The sequence below is a fragment of the Rana temporaria genome, chromosome 8 (genome assembly GCF_905171775.1).
Source record: "Rana temporaria chromosome 8, aRanTem1.1, whole genome shotgun sequence".
NCBI classification, from domain to species: domain Eukaryota; kingdom Metazoa; phylum Chordata; class Amphibia; order Anura; family Ranidae; genus Rana; species Rana temporaria.
In genome coordinates this window covers 139,587,349-139,608,824 of record NC_053496.1, presented here as the reverse complement: position 1 = coordinate 139,608,824, position 21,476 = coordinate 139,587,349, and the positions used below count along the sequence as shown (strand labels likewise).

Sequence of the window (21,476 nt, the reverse complement as noted above, 5' to 3'; positions counted from 1 at the left end):
TTTGTGATTTGTGCATGTTAAATTGTGAATATATTGATATAATTACTAGACATGTCCATTTGTTTTTGTCCGAATGCATTTTTTTTCCAAATTTAGGGTATTTTCATTATTGTTTTAACAAACAAACGTGCAGAATCCGAAATCCGAAAGATCGGACATTAAAAAAATGCTTTATTTTCATTTTCGTTGCTAAAACAGTTCGATATAGATAGGATATTCGACATGGCACTGACAATAGCAATCTGTGTCTATCGAACCCTGTGGTAGACTGTGCCTAACCTTAACTTGCCCTTATTAGTCCAAGATTATTCTACATACAGAGAGGAAAGATTCAACATTATAGAGACAGTGTTGGGTTAGACCATTCGACATGAACAACAAAGATTCGACAAAGCAGCAAAAACATACAAACGTTGAATCTGTCATTGAAGACTTATGGTGTCTGTCGAAAGTTCTAAGAAGATTCGACAAGCAGCAAAACCGTACGACGCCGCAATCGTACATTTCCGGTCAAATGCTCGGCCAATAGGCTATAGAAGAATTCTAATGTTGGTTGACTAGTAATAATAATTTATAAATATAATTATTACTAGTGTCATACAACATTAGAATTCTTCTATAGCTTGTAGGCGGAACATTCGACCGGAAATGTATGATTGTGGCGTCGTACAGTTTAGCTGCTCCGTCGAATCTTCCTAGAACATTCGACAGACACCATAAGCCTTCAATGACAAATTCAACCTTAATTAATTCGGATTTTCGGACGAATGCATTTTTTAACAAAACAAAATAAATAAAAACGAATTTCGGGAGTAGCTAAATAAATGTATTTTTCGGACGAAAACGAAATTCCGAAACAAAATATTTCAGTGTGCACATGTCTAATAATTACCATGGCAGCAGGAGATTTAGCTGCTTTCAGGCCAATAACGACTGTAGTAGCTCCTAATTTTAGTCTACCACTTTTTCTCTTGGTCATAAGAGTTGATCTTTTGAAGGACACCTATAGGCATGAGATAATTGGTGGTATCTTAGCCACTACAATAACAGTTAGATTATAAGATAAATGTTTTTTTTTTCTTCTGGGCACTCTGCAGACACGCACTGACCAATCAGTGTAAGTATTACTGCCATGTTATTTCAGAACATGGCAGAACAATCCAATCCTAAGGCCTACTGCAAATTTCCAGCTGTGATTATGCTGTGCCTATGTTAGCCCAACAATCTACCATACTTCCAGGTTTCCTCCAGAAATTACAAAAAAAATGTGTAGAATATTATTTTGTAGCACTTTATAACAGTTATATCCTTAAACAAAAACATTTCTGTTTGTGACCACTTCTTGCAGTATCACAGAGGGGTATTTTATTACCTAAAACCCAACTACTACTGCTACTTTCTTTTAAAATGTCCCCCATCTAGTGGCAATAATGCTGTATTTTTCTTGACTTGGGTATTTCAAAAAATACAGCAGTAATTCCACTAGATGGTGCTCACAATCCTAGTAATTTTTGTGTACAAAGGCCCCCAAGATACACTGGCTAATCAATAGTTAGAAAACCTTACCTAGTAATAAACCCATCTGATAATGGCTGATCCAGTCCTCACATATTTATCTATCCATATAAATGAATCAACCACATGTTCTAAATGAAAGAACTTTATTTTCATAATAGGGCTGTACAGTAAACATTTAAACATAGATTGTTATCATTAGTCTTTCCAGAGGGTCGTTCTAAATGTTTTGCTAACAGATCCCTGTCAGCGGGGTAATGGTTTGTGGCATCTGCCTGCTGTTATTTGACTTATTTGGCCAGGACTCTCATTCCTAGGATGTTGTGCACCTGTATATATTTTAAAGTTATTTTTATAGCCTTATACAGTGTGTTCTTGTTTATTCAGCTCTGCAGAATAGTCTGGAACTACCTAAATCAGTTATAATTCCTCTTCATTTTCAATATCAAATCATATCAAATGTCCATACTTTTTCCTATATGGAGAACTAAAGTGAATATTTACACAATGTTTTCGTGAAGATTTCGTGTTTACACACACAGATCCAAACTCCTGCCGTGATCATGGGCAATCGTGGGTGTCGCCGCCGAGCACGCACACCAGGTCCCGAGCGATGCCGCGGCCAGGAAGCCCAGGACGTCATATGACTTCCACCCGGAGGGAGACAAGGTTCCTGCCGACGTCATATTACTATGGCTCGGTAGGGAACTGGATAAGTTAGGCTGGCTATACACTATACAATTTTCTGTTTCAAGTTTCCTTTAGATTTACCAAAACCATATAATTTGAGGTTGAACCCAAACCCTTTTGTATGCAATTAGTCAGGCCCTTGCACATAGTTAAAGTTAAATTTAAAGGAAATTGAGCAAGAAAATTGTATAATGTATGGCCAGCTTTAGAAGCTGATTGGCTACTATGCACAGCTGTACCAGATTTTGCACTCTACAGTTTTAGTAAATCAACCCCTTTATGACTTATGATGTTATTAAAATTGACTTTGCAAAACCATGTTGAATAATTCTTAGGACCATTCAGGCACTGGAATCTAAAGGCCCATACACACGGTCAGACTTTTTGCCAACAAACTTCAAAATTAGCAGATTTGCAAAAAAATGTGTCTGTGTGTACGCTCCATCGGACAAACTTTTTCGTTTTTTTTATCAGACAAAAGTTCGTTCTGCAAACGGACAAACTTCCGGCAACAAAAGTCCGATGGGGCAAAGTCTGAGCGTGTGTACAGGAATCCATCATTGTCCAAAGTACAAACACGCATGCCCAGAACCAATGTTAAAATCAACCAACAATAGCAGAAGTTGACCAAAGGGTGGCGGTAAAGAGCAGAAAAGAGCAGAAAAGCCATGTGATGTTGGGAAAGTTTTAGGAAAGTTTGCAGAAAAGTCAGAGCGTGTGTATGCTATGGGTGTGCCTGGCCAACTCCCTTCAAACAAAAATCCAAGGAAAAGTTTGTTTGAAGTCCGACGGTGTGTACGAGGCTTAAGACTCAATGTAGCCTCTAAGTGGTGTTTTGTTTTTCTTGTGTATTTTTGTAGTCCTGTGCCTCACAGATTTGTTCAAATACATTAATAAGTGATGATGGTTAGTTTGCACGATTGGTTTGAATATATGCATATATACTCATTTGATTCAAACTTTTTCTTATGGTATTAGCAACAGTTGTTAACATGTCACCTCTATTTATATATTTTAATAGTGCAAGTTCTAACATGATGTTGAGCCTGTGATTTTGCTGGAGGGCAGAAGGCCTTTTGTGGCACCTGAGGGCATGGTTGCAGAAGATCTTTTGTGGCACCTGAGGGCACGGTGGAACCATACTTAAACAAACACAAATGTATTACCATATGCAGTGGAGAAAACAATAAAATGTACCTTAATAACCATTCATATGCATGAACTCTCAGATCAGATGTAGCTTTTTGTATTTTTTAAGGTATACTATCACATGTTTATTTTGATTTTGTACAGCTTTACTATAAGTGATGGGATCATGCAGGTCCCCCTCCCCACCGCAAACACCCAAACACTTCTCACCTTTGTTGTGCAAACAGCTTTCCGGACTTCACAGGCTCCCTAGAGCACAATTGACTCTGATTTTAGACTGTTAGCTCTTCAAACAAAATTCAACTACTGCTACTACCGAATGCATGTAAAGCACCAACTGTTATCATAATTGCCGAGAGCTTTAATTTGATAATTATTCATAGACACCTAATTCTGTCCCAGAGCTTTCTAGCAGTCCAGTATGCACATCTCCTTATCTTTTTTTTTGCTTTCTACCTACAGTATGAAGGATTTTGAGAGCGCATGGTAAAATGCTCATTTTATTTGTGTTTGTTTTATTGTCAGCACTAATGTTAGCAATTGGTGTCTGTATGCTTCTAGTATCTGAAATTTGTTTGAAGAGTAGAGAGCCAGGAATCCGAGTGAACGGTGCTCAGGGGAGCTGATGGAGTTAGACGGGTGTTTGCACTACAAAGGACCCCCTTTCTTCAAGAACTTCTTTTATCTGCTGGAATGGTTCATCCGAGCCCTTCTCCACTTTCCCTTCTCTGTTTGTTCTTATCCATAGGAAAGCTTGTAAAATAGAATGGCAATTGAGGCTCATTAGGGGAATACTAAATCGTATTGGTGAGCTCTAGATGTGCCTGTAAAAAAGCACCCAAGCTGCTCTACTCCCACTGCTCCAGGCTGGCATAGCGGTATGCTGCAAGAGACAACCATTGGCACTGGCACTGCCATGCATATGGGTGGCTAGTATGATTATTATATGCCATTACAATTTATCACAACTGTATCCTGTTGTAAATGTCTGGATCTAGTCACGGGTCAGCAGCATTAGGATAGATGCTTCCATAGCAATCAACATAGAACACAGAATAAAGAGGAGTAAAATCCATGTTCAGTGCCTTCACAATAATTGTTTAGAAACTGGTTTGTGTCACCCGATTTGCAAATGGAATATACTGTATATAATCGAACATAAGCCGAGGTACCTAATTTTACCACAAAAAACTAGGAAAGCTTATTGACTCGAGTATAAGCATAGGGTGTCCATCTGCATGCCTCACTGTGCCTCACTTTGCCTTACTGTGTCCATGTGCATGCCTCACTGTGTCCATGCCTCACTGTGCCCATGCCTCACTGTGCCCATACCTCACTGTGCCCATGCCTCACTGTGTCCATGCCCCACTGTGGCCATGCCTCACTGTGTCCATGCCTCACTGTGCCCATGCCTCACTGTGCCCATACCTCACTGTGACCATGCCTCACTGTGTCCATGCCTCACTGTGCCCATGCCTCACTGTGTCCCTGCCTCACTGTGCCCATGCCTCACTGTGTCCATGACTAGACTTACATTTAACATGGGAGTATATAGAAGGGGTGCCCGTCTTTGAAAAATCGGTGCTCCCTGGCCATAGCTTCCCCAGACAGCAAACTTCGCACACTTATAAAGGAGAACTGGGGCTACATTCGTGCCAAGTCCAGGGGACCTACGGTCGGATGGTACCGGGTCCCCAAAGTTACCAGAGAAATTACGGTTTAACATGGGAGTCTATGAAAGTGGTGCCCGACTTTGAAAAATCGGTGCTCCCCGGCCGTAGGTCCCCGTACAACAAACTTTGTACACTTGTAGAGGAAGAGTGTGGTCAGTCAGCCGGTACTGGGTCCCCAAAGTTCGGGAGATCAGGCGCAAAAAGGTGACTCAAGTATAAGCCGAGGGGGACATTTTCAGCAACAAAAAATTGTTATACTCGAGTATATACGGTATATATTTTGTGTATATAGTCAGTGTAAACCCATCCTAGTATAAAGTGTTCTGTGACATAGGGGTTTATTTACTAAAGGCAAATAGACTGTGCACATTTGGAAGTGCAGTTGCACTCTTGCAAGGGCAGTTGCTCCAGCACTTAAATAACGGGAGAGCTCTGCAGAATTCCATCATCCAATCACGTGTAAGCAAAAATGCTGTTTTTGTAATTTTCCTTGCACATGATTGGATGATGGAAGTCAGCAGAGCTCTCCATCAATTACTAAGCTCTGAAGCAACTGCCCTTGCAGAGTGCAACTGCACTTTTAAAAGTGCACAGTCTATTTGCCTTTAGTAAATCAACCCCTCAGAGTCTAATCCCTCAAGCCCTGTAAACACGCTCGGTTTTCTCGGCGGTAAAAATCCGCCGAGGGGAAAACGGAGAATCCGGCAGGAAAACTGCCATGGAGCTTTGGCTGGGAATCCCGGCCATGTGTATGCTCTATCGGCACTGCCTCACAGTCTTTCCCATAGGTAAGTAGTAGATCTGGTGGGAAAAAAAACACTGGGAATTCCGACAGGAAATAGAGAGCAGGTTCTCTATTTTCCCGACGGGATTCCTGGCTGTTTTCGTGATGGGAAAACTGCAAGGAAGCATACAATTCCAGAATCACAGCAAAACATGTGACGTGCTTGTGGTGCCATTATTTCTTAATTGCACACCAAACACAGTGTGATTTTGTCACAGTTGTCATGTGACAAAGCATGCAAAAATTGCAGCAAAACATGCAACGCCAAACACGTCTGCTCTGTGCCAAAATGTGGTACATGAGCCTCTTTGGCACATTTCTGGAGCGGAGAGAGGCCCACTCAAAATAAATGTTGCCGCTCCAAAAATGTGCCACAAAATGCAGGTACATTGAAATGAGGGGAAAAAATTACATTTAAAGCAGAAAAGTTAGTTATGCTTTCCAGGAAACTTCTGCAATTTGAAAAGTTAAAAGCAAGTTTGCAAATGTGCATGAGACTTTAGACAAGGATTGTGTAGGGGAATGTTTAATTGCATGGAACGGGAATACTGCTGTACAGCTATTTTGATATAAGCAACAGAACACAAGTACCTTACCTGCTAAAAAATGTATGCAAAATAAATATGTGCTTCAAAATATGTAAAATTGACTTTTATGCATCTATTAATCTATCAATTGCATGTAAAATGCATAAACAAAATACAAGGCACCTCAGATGTATAAATGTGAACATACCCTATGCCTGCTATTACTAATGACCTGTACACACGATCGGTTCATCCAATAAAAAAGGACCGATGGGTTTTTTCATCAGATATCCGATGAAGCTGACTTTCATCAGTCTTGCCTACATACCATCAGTTAAAAATCCGCTCGTGTCCAATGCGGTGACGTAAAACACAACGACGTGCAGAGAAAAATTAAATTCAATGCTTCCCAGCATGCGTCGACTTGATTCTGAGCATGCGTGGATTTTTGACCGATGGATTTCCCCACAGATGATCGTTTTTTTTCTATCGGTTTTTTAACCATCAGAAAATCTTAAAAAAGGTTCTATTTTTTTCCACCGATGGGAAAAAAAACGATGGGGGCCCACACACAATCGGTTCGTCCGATGAAAACGGTCCATCAGACCGTTTTCATCAGACGAACCAATCGTGTGTACAGGGCATAATAGTTGTTGGGTTTGTAAAGAGCAGAGGCGGCTCTCTAATTAGGCAATTACAGGCGCCTCGCAGCCGCCTAACTTACCTAAAGAATTGGTAGAGAAAATTCTATAAACGGTGAATTCTTAGTTCATAGGATTTAAAACTCTTAATATATGCAATTTATACAGTTAAGTTTTTATCTCGTGAATTATTTTTCCCATTATGGATGTGAATTGGGCCTCATGTCTCAGATTTTCCTAAGGCCTTACAAAGCCTAGAGCCACCTCTGGCAAATAGAATTGGGCTTTGTACATGTGGGGCAAAGCAGCATGTTCACCTAACTTCCCCGTTCCTCAGCACTACATTTTCTTCTTACCTTTAGGTTGGTCATACATTATAAAACTATGTAGTGCAAAGGCCTATCTGATTGCATACAGATTGAAAGTGTTTAGGTTTGGCCTCATATTATATGGTTTTGGTAAAACTAAAGGAAAATGTTTTAAGAAAATTGTATAATGTATAGCTTTACTTTCCCACAACTCAATTGCCTGCAGGGAGAAACAAATTAAAGCCTTGTATATGACACTTTTCACTTGGAGTTTACACAGGGCTCAGGACTCTTTCTTAGCCACCATATGACAGCACTGAAGCCCCGTACACACGGCCGAGGAACTCGACGTGCCAAACACATCGAGTTCCTCGGCCAGTTCAGCCCTGAAGCCGCCGAGGACCTCGGCGGGCCGAGAGCTCCCATAGAACAACGAGGAAATAGAGAACATGTTCTCTATTTCCTCGCCGAGGTCCTCGTCGGCTTCCTCGGCCGAAAGTGTACACACGGCCGGGTTTCTTGGCAGAATTCAGCCAGAAACTCGGTCGGAAGCTGAATTCTGCCGAGGAAACTGGTCGTGTGTACGGGGCCTGAGCCAATCATCAAGAACCAGAACAGACATGTGGGAGAAATGGGATTGAGTCATATACTCCCCCATACCTGGAAATATTTGGGTTTTCTCTTGGCTTCTGAGGCTAAATGGAACAGGATGGAACATAGGGAAGGTGAATATGTACTGGCAGGGAGGAGGGAAATTAAAGCTGAACACTAAGAATTAGGCAAAATATAGCCTTTTAATGGGCCTTTGTAAGTCTGGGGGGTGGTGAAGGGGATCTATTACTTATCCTATTACCTGCTCCAGTAAGCTCCTGTACACTCCTCCTCTCTCTTCCCAATCCTCCAGCCTGTGGGCGATCCCGCAGCATCATTATGTATAAAACTAGTCCATTAACTCTACATTGTAAAATGCAGGAAGCCGGAGTCTCCCACGGCCAGAAGTGCCTTTGAGAGGAGGCAGCGAAGGGGGCCTGTCATATGGACCAAGGGGACCATACAGGAGCAGGTAATGAGGTAAGTTTCTCTCCTTAAACTAGCACCCCCTAGTAGGGTGGCCACCTCATCCCTTTAAACCCAAACACGTATTAATTACACAGGTTCTGTGCCTGATTAAGGTGGTAATCAAACCCGCTTAGTGCCTTATCTGTGTTAGACCCCTTTCACACTGAGGCGTTTTGCAGGCGCTATAACGCTAAAAATAGAGCCTGAAAGAGCGGCTCCATTCGCGGTGAGCTGGCAGGACGTTAAAAAAAATCCTGTAAGCAGCATCTTTGGAGCTGTGAAGGAGCAGTGTGTACACCGCTCCTCCACCGCTCGAGCCCATTGAAATGAATGGGCAGCGGCGTTTTGCGGGTGGTTTTAACCCTTTTCCAGCCGCTAGCGGAGGTTGAAAGTGTCTGCTAGCGGCTGAATACCTTGGCAAAAATGACTATAAAAAGCCCTGCTATTACCGCCGACGCCACCCACGCCCCAGTGTGAGAGCGGCCTTAAGATAGCCTCAGAACATCTGTAATTCATATGGGTTTTGAGTTTAAAGGGATGAGGTGGCAACCCTAACCCCTAGACTTAATAGGCAGTTAATCCTTGCAATATTGGGGGAGATTTACTAAAGCTTGAGAGCGCAACATCGGATGCAGCTGTGCATGGCAGCCAATCAGCTTCTAAATTCAGCTTGTTCAATTAAGCTTTGACAAAAAAACTGGAAGCTGATTGGCTACTTTGCACAGCTTTGCACTCTCCAGTGTTAGTAAATCAACCCCATTGTGTTGCAAGAGTACATTTTTTTACTAAACCCAGGACCCTGCATTCACTATATCTGGTCTCCCACAGTACACAGAACATGGGAATTTAATTATTTTAATAAATATAAACTGATAAATACCTTTTCTCATTCACCTCTGACTGTCCTATGAGCCTGCATGACCCCTGACTTTCTATCTGGAGAGTGCTGATTGGCCCTGTGCTGATCACATGCACCGTTAGCATGTGCATAGTGCCTCCTAGGGCTCTGTTCTATCAGCAGATGGATTGGGGACTGTGGAAGAAGGGAAAGATCAGAGAAGACAAGATCAAACAACCTTTTTACACAATACGGAAGATAAAACCCTTAGGTTCAACAGTGAGTATAACAAGCATGCTTTACTGCCTATACAGACTGATTTTACTGTTGTGAGTTTAGTAACACTTTTTAAGTGAGTGTATTGCTCTGCATGGGCGCTACAAGGATTTCCTTTAAGACAATTAAAGGAATCATACAAAGAAAGAGTATGATAGAAATCAGATCCCACAGTGGCTCTGTAGGAGCAATTAAGGCATAAACATGCCCATTTGGTTAAACAAGATGCACTTTTATGTATTTAGCCCGAGCATGAGTTCAGGCTGAACACTGGCTGCTTGCCCCCTTCGGGGAACACCTGAATTTGCAGGGTGTTTGGTGGGTGTTCGCCCCGCATTCTGCATTCTACGCCCTGATTGGGAAAAGCTTAGCAATTAGGGTACAGCATAAGCTAGTTGTTAGGGACCGGGAGGGGGAAGTTAGCCGTGGCATCCTCAACAACCCATGAGTCATCAGCTGTCAATGGACTTCCCCGGTGACAGCTGAAATAATATGAAAAAAAAAATTGCCAGTAAAATAATAGTAAAATAATGGCATGGGCCGTAAGAGAACCTCACACCCCACGCACCAAAATCCATACCAGACCCTTATCAGAGGATGCAGTCTGGTAGGTCAGGAAAGAGGAGGAATGAGGGAGCATGTTCAGGTTCTTTCGGAAACTCTGTGACACTCGTGACGCGCCTATGCAATAGGGGGGGGGGCCTTATCCGGTCGGGGGGAACTTTTTCTCAAGGACGTCAATCATCTGGGCAAAGTCCCAGATGACATTGCGCCGCAGCATAGAAATGCCTACTGCCGCGGGAGTGACTACCCGGAAGCTGGATTGAAAATAGCCATAATAAGGTATGTACAGCCAAAAAAAAAGGGCCTACTGTACATGTTGGAAGTATAAAGAATATGATCTTATATAGATGTTTTTTGGGTGAACCTCCGCTTTAACTGGAGCAACTTTACAGGAAAAGAAAATAGTTTACTCAGGCTTACCCCTCCCTCACACAGAGCTGATTATTCTGTGATTGGCCACAGCCAAAGTCACCTGTCCTGGAGGCAACACGTCCGAGGAACTCGATGGGCGAAACACATCGTTTTGCTTGTCGAGTTCCTTGTGAAGCGGTCGACAAGCCAATTTTCTCCATTCCCGTCAAGGAAATAGAGAACATGCTTTCTTTTTGGCTCGTCGAGTTTCTCGACATTTTCCTCGACGAAAATGTACACACGACCGGTTTCCTCGGCAAAAAAATATCTCCCAGCAAGTTTCTTGCTGGTTTTTGCCGAGAAACTCGGTCGTGTGTACGAGGCCTAAGTGTTGTAAGTTGCTCAAAGTCACTCTGAAGTCGCCTTGCAAAGTCGCGCTGTAAGTCGGGTTGCCCCTGTGTGAACCGGCACTAAAGCTGGACATATACTTGTAGCATTTTGCTAAAAAAAATAATTTCTCGAACATGTGTTTGATTTTCTAATGGTAGTGGGGTCAAATCGATGTTTTGTTTTTGACCATAGTGATGAAAAAGAAAGAATTCTGGAGTGAAGTGGGAAATATAGGTTCATTTGTGATTGACTAGCAGACAGGGCTGCTGTGCTGTTAGAGATTACACTGCATATCATGGCTGAGAGATAAGAGGCAGGGTGGCCAGTTAAACATCTAGCCAGGCTAGACCGTGCACACCATGAGTTCTTTCATTCTCCTCCTATGCAGATTATGAAGAAATCTATACAAGGCTAGAAAATGACATCCACAATAAAAATATAATTCAAAGCAGATCCTGTGTGACTTATGGAGCCAGTACGTAGTAAACCTAAACTGCGCTACAGACGGGACCCATTTCTATAGGATATGATAAATGTGGGATTAATGGCACAGACTGACTTTATCAGTAGAAGATGTATAATTATCAGTTGCCTTCATTTTGCAATAATTCCTAATTGTACTCGCAGCCAGAGTCATGTTCCCATAAATGTAATGCAAGAAGTACAATAACTTGGCAATTAACAACTACATTTTCTCTAGAGTCATGGGATGACTTGGCAAAGGAGCGTAACAGCGCCACCAGCTGGTGATTAATGCAAGCTGGAACTTTGGCACATGTACTGTAAGGCTGAGCAAACTAAAAACTATTTAGGGGCACAAAATTAGGAAACATACAGAACAATACAAGCATGCGCAGAGACAGATAACAGACACCATCAATCCTGTAATGTAAGGCATCCTTCTTCATATTCAATAAAACAAAGTAATCCATAACAGACAGAAAGATGCATTCAGGACATTTTTCTCCCGAACTGCAGTTTCACTAATTATTTACGAAAAGTGTGCGATTATTTAGATAGCCAGGTAGACTTGTGTTCCTTTGTGTAATGGAGTTGAAATATATAGGAATATATATATATATATATATATATATATATATATATATATATATATATATATATATATATATATATATATATAGGAATATTTTTGGGGAGGCAGGTCTACTTACCTTGATGAAAATAAAGATATTTCCCCTAAAGCGGCTTAGAAAGTTTGGGGGTAATGTTCTTTTTTTTTTTTGGGGGGGGGGGCTAAGCTATTAGTTCACATACATAGAACACCTACTAATTAAAGAGCCACATGCTGATTTGTGGAATTGTAAAAGGCAGAAGTATAGGCAAAATTTGATTTACAGACCATGGGGGTTATTTACTAAAGGCAAATCCACTTTGCACTACAAGTGCAAACTACAGTACAAGTGCAAAGTGCACGTGAAATTGCACTGAAAGTGCACTTGGAAGTGCAGTCGCTGTAGATCTGGGGGGGACATGCAAGGAAAATAAAAAACAGCATTTTAGCTTGCACATGACTGGATAATAAAATCAGCAGAGCTTCCCCTCATTTCAGATCTACCCCTCAGATTTACAGTGACTGCCCTTCCAAGTGCACTTTCAGTGCAATTTCACGTGCACTTTGCATTTGTAGTGCAAAGTGTATTTTCCTTCCGTAAATAGCCCCCATTGTGATGGAGTAATTGTGGATTGTTAGAGATTTACTAAAAGAATAACATTTAATACAGAAAACAAACTCTTATTTTCTTGCAAATCCTTATCACGTTTTTCAGAAAGTTGAAGCAATAAAGAGTTATGTGCATTGCTTTAACACCAAGCATACTTCTTTATTATTATAACCCTGGACATTTAGACCAATATATGTGTCTGATCTTCGTCAGATAAGCAGATAGGAGAGCAACAATTGGGCATTTTAGAAGAACGGAACACATGCAAGACACCTAGTCTAGTATAGAATCCCCATACATTGAGACCTGACGTCTCCCTATGCGGTGCATACAAGTTGAGTCACAAAAGGAGAGTTTTTATATATATATATATATATATATATATATATATATATATATATATATATATATATATATATATATATATATATATATATATATATATATATATATATATATATATATTAGTATTTCTCTTGAACTGTGCTGGGCATTGCATGATTATTTTCTGAAAATAGTACTTACTAACGAAACATATAGGGAAACGAATGACAAAACGCAGTTGTGGGTGATTGAGAGAGATCAAAAAGAATTATTGCTTAAAATAAAAAGTTTTGCTTGTTTTGTGACCCTACTTTTACCTTCCATAGACATTAGCAGTCGGAGATATTTCGGGATTCTTATAGATCTTATAAATACTATGTGTTTTGTATCATACGAATGCTTTTAGAAATCTTAGTACACAGGCTTTTATAAACGCATACCTTGTGCGTCCAGCGATCTTTTTAGTTCATACCTTATTCTGTGTATTAGATTGTAATTCTTACATTCAGACCATTATAAACTCATTTCTTGTTCTGGGTATTATACTGTTTTTTGGCTCTTTTCATAGTACATAGAGACTGTTATAAGCTTATACCTTGAGTTGAGATCTTTTAGTTTATACCTTATTCTGTGTTTTATATCAGAATTTAACACACTTTCGTAGTACATATGGACCATTATAAACGAATTTCGTGTCCTGTGTATCATACTAGATTGTAGCTCTAGTCATATTACATACAGACTGTTACTAAGCTTATACCTTGAGTTGCGATCTTTTAGTTCATATGTTATCCTGTGTATTATATCAGATTGTAATTCTTACATACGGACTATTATAAACGAATTTCTTGTTCAGGGTATCATACTGTTTTTTTTAGCTCTATTCACATAGTACACACAGACTATTACTAAGCGTATACCTTGAGTTGCGATCTCTTTAGTTCATACGTTATTCTGTGTATTATATCAGATTTTAGCACACTTTAGTAGTATACAGACCATTATAACCTCATATCTTGTTCTGAGTATCATACTGTTTGTTTAGCTCTATTCCTAGTACATAGAGACTTTAAATAAACGTATACCTTGAGTTGTGTATCATCCACTTTTTTTAAGCAATCTTTATTACTTATTAGTACTTTTATAAGCTCATTGTGCTGTGTATAATAACAGTTTATTCAGAGTCGGTTCTATTTGTAATTAAGAGGAAATCTACTAGTTGTATATTTTTTAGTTGAGGACTGATAGTGTGGATGGACTGAAGGACATTGCTCCATGGAAGAAGCACTACAACACAGAGACTTCTAAGACTGTCGGGGGGTAGGCAGGCTGGTACTACTAGTACTATATTTTTAGTTGAGGACTGATAGTGTGTATGGAAGGAAGGACATTGCTCCATGGAAGAAGCCTACAACACAGAGACTAAGACTGTCGGGGGGGGGGGGGGGGGTAGGCAGGCTGGTACTACTAGTACTATATTTTAGTTGAGGACTGATAGTGTGTATGGAAGGAAGGACATTGCTCCATGGAAGAAGCCTACAACACAGAGACTAAGACTGTCGGGGGGGGGGGGGGGGTAGGCAGGCTGGTACTACTAGTACTATATTTTAGTTGAGGACCGATAGTGTGTATAGAAGGAAGGACATTGCTCCATAGAAGAAGCGCTACAACACAGAGACTACTAAGACTGCCAGGGGGGTTGGCAGGCTGGTACTACTAGTTGTATATTTTTTAGTTGAGGACTGATAGTGTGGATGGAAGGAAGGACATTGCTCCATGGAAGAAGCGCTACAACACAGAGACTACTAAGACTGTCGGGGGGTAGGCAGGCTGGTACTACTAGTACTACTAGTTGTATATTTTTAGTTGAGTACTAATAGTGTGTATAGAAGGAAGGACATTGCTCCATGGAAGAAGCGCTACAACACATAGACTACTAAGACTGTCGGGGGGTAGGCAGGCTGGTACTACTAGTACTAGCTGTATATTTTTAGTTGAGGACTGATAGTGTGTATAGAAGGAAGGACATTGCTCCATGGAAGAATCGCTACAACACAGAGACTGCTAAGACTGTCGGGGGGTAGGCAGGCTGGTACTGCTCTGACATTCCTCTTCTGCAAGCCATCTCACACCTGAATATATATCATGCTATAAAAAGCCAGGCACTATTTATTGCCGACCTCATCTGTTCCAGATTTGATTTTGTCTGTGGCTTTGCAGATCAGCGGGGTTATCAGGGCGAAGGATCTGTTAACCTTTTAGGGGCTAGCCTTTATTGATTGAGATAGTCTGTGCTCCAGATGTTGGCCCCTGATACACTGGCCTGGACTGGTGACTACTAATCAGTGGAAGGGGGTCTGCTCTCTTGTCCTGGACCCCACACCCTCCCTGACTCCTGCTTCCTTTATTCCTGCTATGTTAATACTGTTGTGGCCTTTTCCCTTCTTTCTTATGGAAAGTAATTTGATGGGCTGCTCCAGACCCCAAACAAATCACCGTGTCTTTTATACAAGAAACACAGGCTGGGGGCTACAAGGAGTCGGCCATCTGAATGCCCCTTGATGAAAGGTGGCCTTGGCTTGACAAAGGTGACAATACTGGACTAAATAAGGTGCTGATGGAAATTTCAGGTATTGCACCCCAGGATCCCAGGCCATTGCCATACAGTCTTTAGCCTGGGATAACGTGTGATCATAGTATAGCCCTCCAGGAGATGTTATGTCTACATGCACGAGGATTAGTCATATTATACAATCACACATTTGCTATGCCTAGCAGGTCACATAGTAGACACAACGGATTGTGATGCTATCATTCACCAGCAAAAGACAAACATGTACAGTATACTGTCTTATATGAGATTCATGTATTCACCAGAACCAGCATTGTATATTGAATTCTGTGTGTATTGCAAGAATCAGCAGCAGCACACTCCTATGTTATATACATATATACAACAGGCATTAAAGATATTGCTGCAAATATGTTTTCTACACACTGTACAATCTGACTACGAGTTTCTTCAGATCTTTCATCATTAGGTAGTCCAAGGGTCTACCTGATTGGCTACAGAGTTATTGGATCGTTTAGCTAGGTCCGTATTTTACATGGTTGTGTTATATCTAAAGTACTGTATACAAAAATTGGAGTCTGATTGTAAGAAGTTTGGTGACCCCAAAAATTGGAGTCTGATTGTAAGAAGTTTGGTGACCCCAAAAATTGGAGTCTGATTGTAAGAAGTTTGGTGACCCCAAAAATTGGAGTCTGATTGTAAGAAGTTTGGTGACCCCAAAAATTGGAGTCTGATTGTAAGAAGTGGGGTGACCCCAAAAATTGGAGTCTGATTGTAAGAAGTTTGGTGACCCCAAAAATTGGAGTCTGATTGTAAGAAGTGGGGTGACCCCAAAAATTGGAGTCTGATTGTAAGATGTTTGGTGACCCCCAGCTGTCAGCTCCTGGACCCAAATCATGGGAAATCTTCAAACAGTTCAAGTTCTTTTTATTTTATTGCTGCAACAATTGTCGCAAAAAAAACTGTTACAATAGAGAGCAAACTAACAGAATATGAATGATTTACTCAAGGATTGAATTGTATTGTAACCATACTGTCCCCCCTCCCACTGTTGGCGCTATATAAATCCTGTATATTTATAATAATAATAATAATAATAATAATAATAATAATAATAATAATAAGTTCACTAAGTAAACATGAATTGATCTTAGTAAATATGTTGAAGCAACCTTCATTAAATGTTTTCTGCAGAATGTGACACATTTTCCTGCACATGATTTTCTATTCAATATTATTATTTACCTGCAAACACATTTTTTTATGGAAAGCTTTTTTTATAAACAATAAACAAATACATAAAAGTACACATCTTGGTAGTGTAGCAAACACTTTTTACAGTAATCGTTCCCTTCTCTTTGCTCCTGTAGTAAATTAACCTCATGCACACAAAATCAAATAGAAGATGAATGACATCAGACTCAGAGTGATACAATATTATAAAGCAGGATAGGAAATGATGTGCCCTCCAGTACCACACAGTCAGTGGGCTCCTCATTTGGGTGAAGGGTGTGATGGCAGCCACTGTAAGTGGGGTCATTATTTGGTGGGAAGGATGTAATGGCAGCCACAGTCATTGGGGTCATTATTTGGTGGAAAGGATGTAATGGCAGCCACAGTCATTGGGGTCATTATTTGGGTGAAGGATGTGATGGCAGCCACAGTCAGTGGGGTCATTATTTGGGTGAAGGATGTGATGGAAGCCACAGTCAGTGGGCTCCCCATTTGTGTGAAGGGTGTGATGGCAGCCACAGTAAGTGGGATCATCATTTGGGTGAAGGATGTGTTGGCAGCCACAGTCAGTGGGATCATCATTTGGGTGAAGGGTGTGATGGCAGCCACAGTCAGTGGGGTCCTTATTTGGTGTGAAGGATGTAATTGCAGCCACAGTAAGGGGTCATCATTTGGGTGAAGGGTGTGATGGCAGCCACAGTAAGTGGGATCATCATTTGGGTGAAGGATGTGATGGCAGCCACAGTCAGTGGGCTCCCCAGGTGGGTGAAGGATGTGATGGAAGCCACCACCACCACCAGCAGCAGCAGCAGCGGCACATAATAATGTAGCCTGCAGCTATAAGAAATGTTGCTGGTAAAACTCATGGCTGGAGGGGAGAAGGTCACTCTGTGGGAAACAGCACAGCCGAGCAAGCATGCTTATGTCAGCACAAGCAGAACACATGGAACAGCTGTAATAGATCCATGACTGAGCAGGGAAACCAATACAAAGTAACCAGGTAAAGTAACACACCAAACCACTCCAACACCTGCACAGGGAGAAGCCACATTTCAACAGTCTGCACTTCACATCACCACAAAAGCCAACCACACTCACAGCAACTCGTGCACAAATAACGACTGTGCTTTGTAAAGCCTGACCCTGCTCAACACATGTTCTCCTCTCCCTTCTCATGTATCTCTCCTTGTGCAAACTTTAGAAAACTAATCATCATCCTCATATACAGATAATCATATACAGATCACACCTAGCAGATGGGACTGCTAATGTAAAAAATAACACTTTCTACACCAATTTATGATCAAATAAAACAACCGATGGAGCCAACACAAGGCAAAGAGATCCGAAGTGTGGAAGTGGAACAATAACGTTTCCCTGTGTTTATAAACAGATGACACTTATATCGTTTTTGTGGAAGGCTGCCCTGTGTACTTACCGTCAGAGAGGCAAATAGTCCCCAGCAGGAGGGTGAGGATTGCAAGGTTGCTCAGGTCCATGTTGCTCCTGGATGGATGGGCTCAGCTGGATGGATGGGCTCTGCTCCTGGATGGATGGGCTCAGCTCTGGATGGATGGGCTCAGCTCTGGATGGATGGGCTCAGCTCTGGATGGCTGGGCTCAGCTCTGGATGGCTGGGCTCTGCTCCTGGAAGGTTAGGCTCAGCTCTGGATATGTTCTCTTGCAGAGTCAGTGTGAAGAATGAGCTGGACTCAGAGAGGAGAAGCCTGGAAGTGCAGAGCAGGGGGAGGAGAAAAGCTCCAGTGATTTATCACCTCTGGCATGTTATTACATCCTTCCTCTATTAAAGAGTTGGATGGAAATCAGCAGATCTCTATTTCAGCATAGGTAGGTTATCTGCTAATAGCACATGAAATCAGAGTCCCTCTCATTTCTAATGCTATAGATTTTGTCCCTGGGATGTTTGCATATTTTTTTTTATTTTATTTTTTTTCTGTTCTGGCATCAGGGATTCCCTGGGTGTTCTTTAGTGTTAGCTGCATCAATTTCCATCTGTTACACATTACTTAGCAATGCGGACATGGATCTGTTGGTTCTCCTGTTACCTGGGTGGACTCTCTGGGGATGGAGCAGATTTACAGAACAGAAGTGTTACTTGCAGAGGAGCAGAATGACAGGTTGAGTCAATTCTTTATAGTCTTGGAAAGATGGAGTGTAAAACAGATAATTAACCACTTAAGCCCCAGACCATTATGCAGGTAAAGCCCCATTTTGCGATTCGGCACTGAGTCGCTTTAACTGACAATTGCGCGGTCGTGTGACGTGGCTCCCAAACGAAATTGACGTCCTTTTTTCCCCACAAATAGAGCTTTATTTTGGTGGTATTTGATAACTTCTGCGGTTTTTATTTTTTGCACTATAAACAAAGATAGAATGACAATTTAGAAAAAATTCAATATTTTTTATTTTTTGTTATAATAAATATCCACCCCAAAAAAAAAAAAAATGTTTTATATATATATATATATATATATATATATATATATATATATATATATATATATATTCCTCAGTTTAGGCCGATATATATATATATACTTCTACTTATTTTTGGTAAAAAAAAATCACAATAAGTGTTTATTGATTGGTTTGCGCAAAAGTTATAGCGTTTACAAAAACACTACTGGATGAGTGACAGCAACATCTTAGCTGCACTTTGAAAATCCTGCCCACTGTCCATCACTGGTTGCCAGGAGGCTGTTGGCCAAGTCGACAGTGACTGTAACAGCCAGAGACAGGTTGGGAGGAGTAGTGCTGTCACCTGATACACAGTGTACATAGACAGGCACCCTCGTTGTCTCTGCATGCCAAGTTACAGCTGGACTCAATTACCTTCAAGTGATTGTAAAGTCTTGTTTTTTTTTTTCTATAAAAATAACAAACATGTTATACTTACCTGCCCTGTGCAGTGATTTTGCACAGAGCAGCCCAGATCCTTACTTTTTGGGTCCCTCTTTTGTGCTCCTGGCCCCTCTCTTCTGTTGATAGCCCCCACAGCAAACAGCTTGCTATGGGGGCACCAAAGCCGACCTACAGCACTGTGTGTCCATTCAGACTCAGAGATGTGGTTTGGCCCCGCCCCTCTCTCACTTGATTGGCTGACTTTGATTAACAGCAGCGGGAGAAAATGACACTACTGTGCTGTGTCTTAGCCAATCAGGAGGGAGACACTTGTGGAAATCGCTGGACAGAGATGGGGCTCTGGTAAGTATTAGGGGGGCTGCTGTACACAGAAGGCTTTTTATCTTAATGCATAGAATGCATTAAGATAAAAAAAAAAAATCCTGACTTTACAACCCCTTTTAGTTTAGTTATTTATGAACTGGATGTAATTATTTTTTTATTTTGGTGCAGGAATAGTGCTACTTTGCAAAGTTAAGAGTTACTTGAATCTGTTTCATGTTTCAGTAAAGCTACCAAAACAGACAACATAGCACTTTAAATTTGGCGTAGGACCATTTAAAGGGCCATAAAACCAACAAACTATATTAATATCATACTGAATTCCTCTGACTGCATTGTATGCAGAGTTTCTCTCATTTACTAAACTAAGGGAAAATATCCTATAAAGTCCATTTATGTAAAATGCATAAGCTCCACGCTATAGAACCAAAAGAACTCCTCAACTGCTTCATACAGTATATCAAACACAAGTCACATAATACATATTAACATAGATAAACTATAAACATTGCAGTGCTCTCAATACCCCTAATCACTTTGTAATATCACTTTAAAATCTTACATAGACTTTATTATGTGACTTTATTATGACTTTATTGTGTGTATTTTTCAAATGCAAATCTTACATGTTTGGAAAATACATCACACATTCATGTGCCGGAAAACAATGATTTAAAGAAGCATCATTTGTATGGCAGGCTGTATGCGGCATGTGCAGCTCCCTGAGTGTGGGAAGGCACCAGTAAATTGCTTCAGGCCTCGTACATACGACCGAGAAACTCGACGGGCGAAACACACCGTTTTGTTCGTCGAGTTCCTTGTTAGGCTGTCGAGGATCTCGGCGAGCCAAATTTCCCCATTCCCTTCGAGGAAAAAGAAGACATGCTCTCTTTTTGGCTCGACGAGATCCTCGACAGTTTCCTCGTCGAAAAGTGTACACACGACCTGTTTCCTCGGCAAAAAAAAAAATACCAGCAAGTTTCTTGCTGGTTTTTGCCGAGAAACTCAGTCGTGTGTATGAGGCCTCAGGCGTAAAGGGATATGCATGTAAAGGCCCCATGTGCATAAATGCTAGACATGTGCGATTTGGTTCGTAACAAATGGATTTTTGTACAAATTTGTTAGTTCGGATCAATTCGAACATCCGAATAGCTCAAAGAACCAAAATGCGAAAATTTCGAAATTACGAATAAGCAAAATAACGAACATGCGAAAATACGAACTTACGAATGGACAAACTTACGAAAATATGAAACACCGAAACAGTAAAAGAACGAAAATGACATCTATAATGAATGTTTTGCATTCCGTATTTTCAATCCTTTGTGTGTTCGTAATTTCGTATGTTCGTATTTCCTTTGTGTGTTCGTAATTTTGTTTCTTTGTATGTTCGTAATTTCTTTTGTCCGTGTTCTCGAATCGTTGTTTTAAATGGACAGTGTAAGAAAGTGTATCTTAATATGTATGTTCGTAATTTCATATGTTCGTATTTTCATTCGTATGTTCATAAATTTGTTTCTTTGTCTGTTTGTAATTTCGTGTTCTCGAATCGTTCTTTCGAATGGGCAGTGTAGTGAGTGATGTATCTTACTTAATATCTTAGCCAATCAGCTTATGTCTTTTGTGTCTGAGTCACAATGCATTCCTGAATCTTTTTAGACTCATTTGAGGAGGAGATCGAGCCAGGTCTCGTGACT

At 40.9% G+C, this 21,476-nt stretch overlaps 1 protein-coding gene across 2 annotated transcripts in view; it reads right to left on the bottom strand.

Annotated features, from left to right (window-relative positions):
• Nucleotides 1-18,319, bottom strand: part of CXCL12 (C-X-C motif chemokine ligand 12) — a 134,012-nt gene extending 115,693 nt beyond the window's left edge. Inside the window, exon 1 of one of the 2 annotated variants that reach the window (XM_040320779.1) lies at nucleotides 18,015-18,319. In XM_040320779.1, coding sequence (XP_040176713.1) covers nucleotides 18,015-18,075 — 61 coding nt within the window. In that variant the 5' untranslated portion in view covers nucleotides 18,076-18,319. The remainder of the gene's footprint in view (nucleotides 1-18,014) is intronic. The other variant, XM_040320780.1, reaches the window with a different exon arrangement.
• Between the last annotated feature and the right edge of the window lie 3,157 nt (nucleotides 18,320-21,476).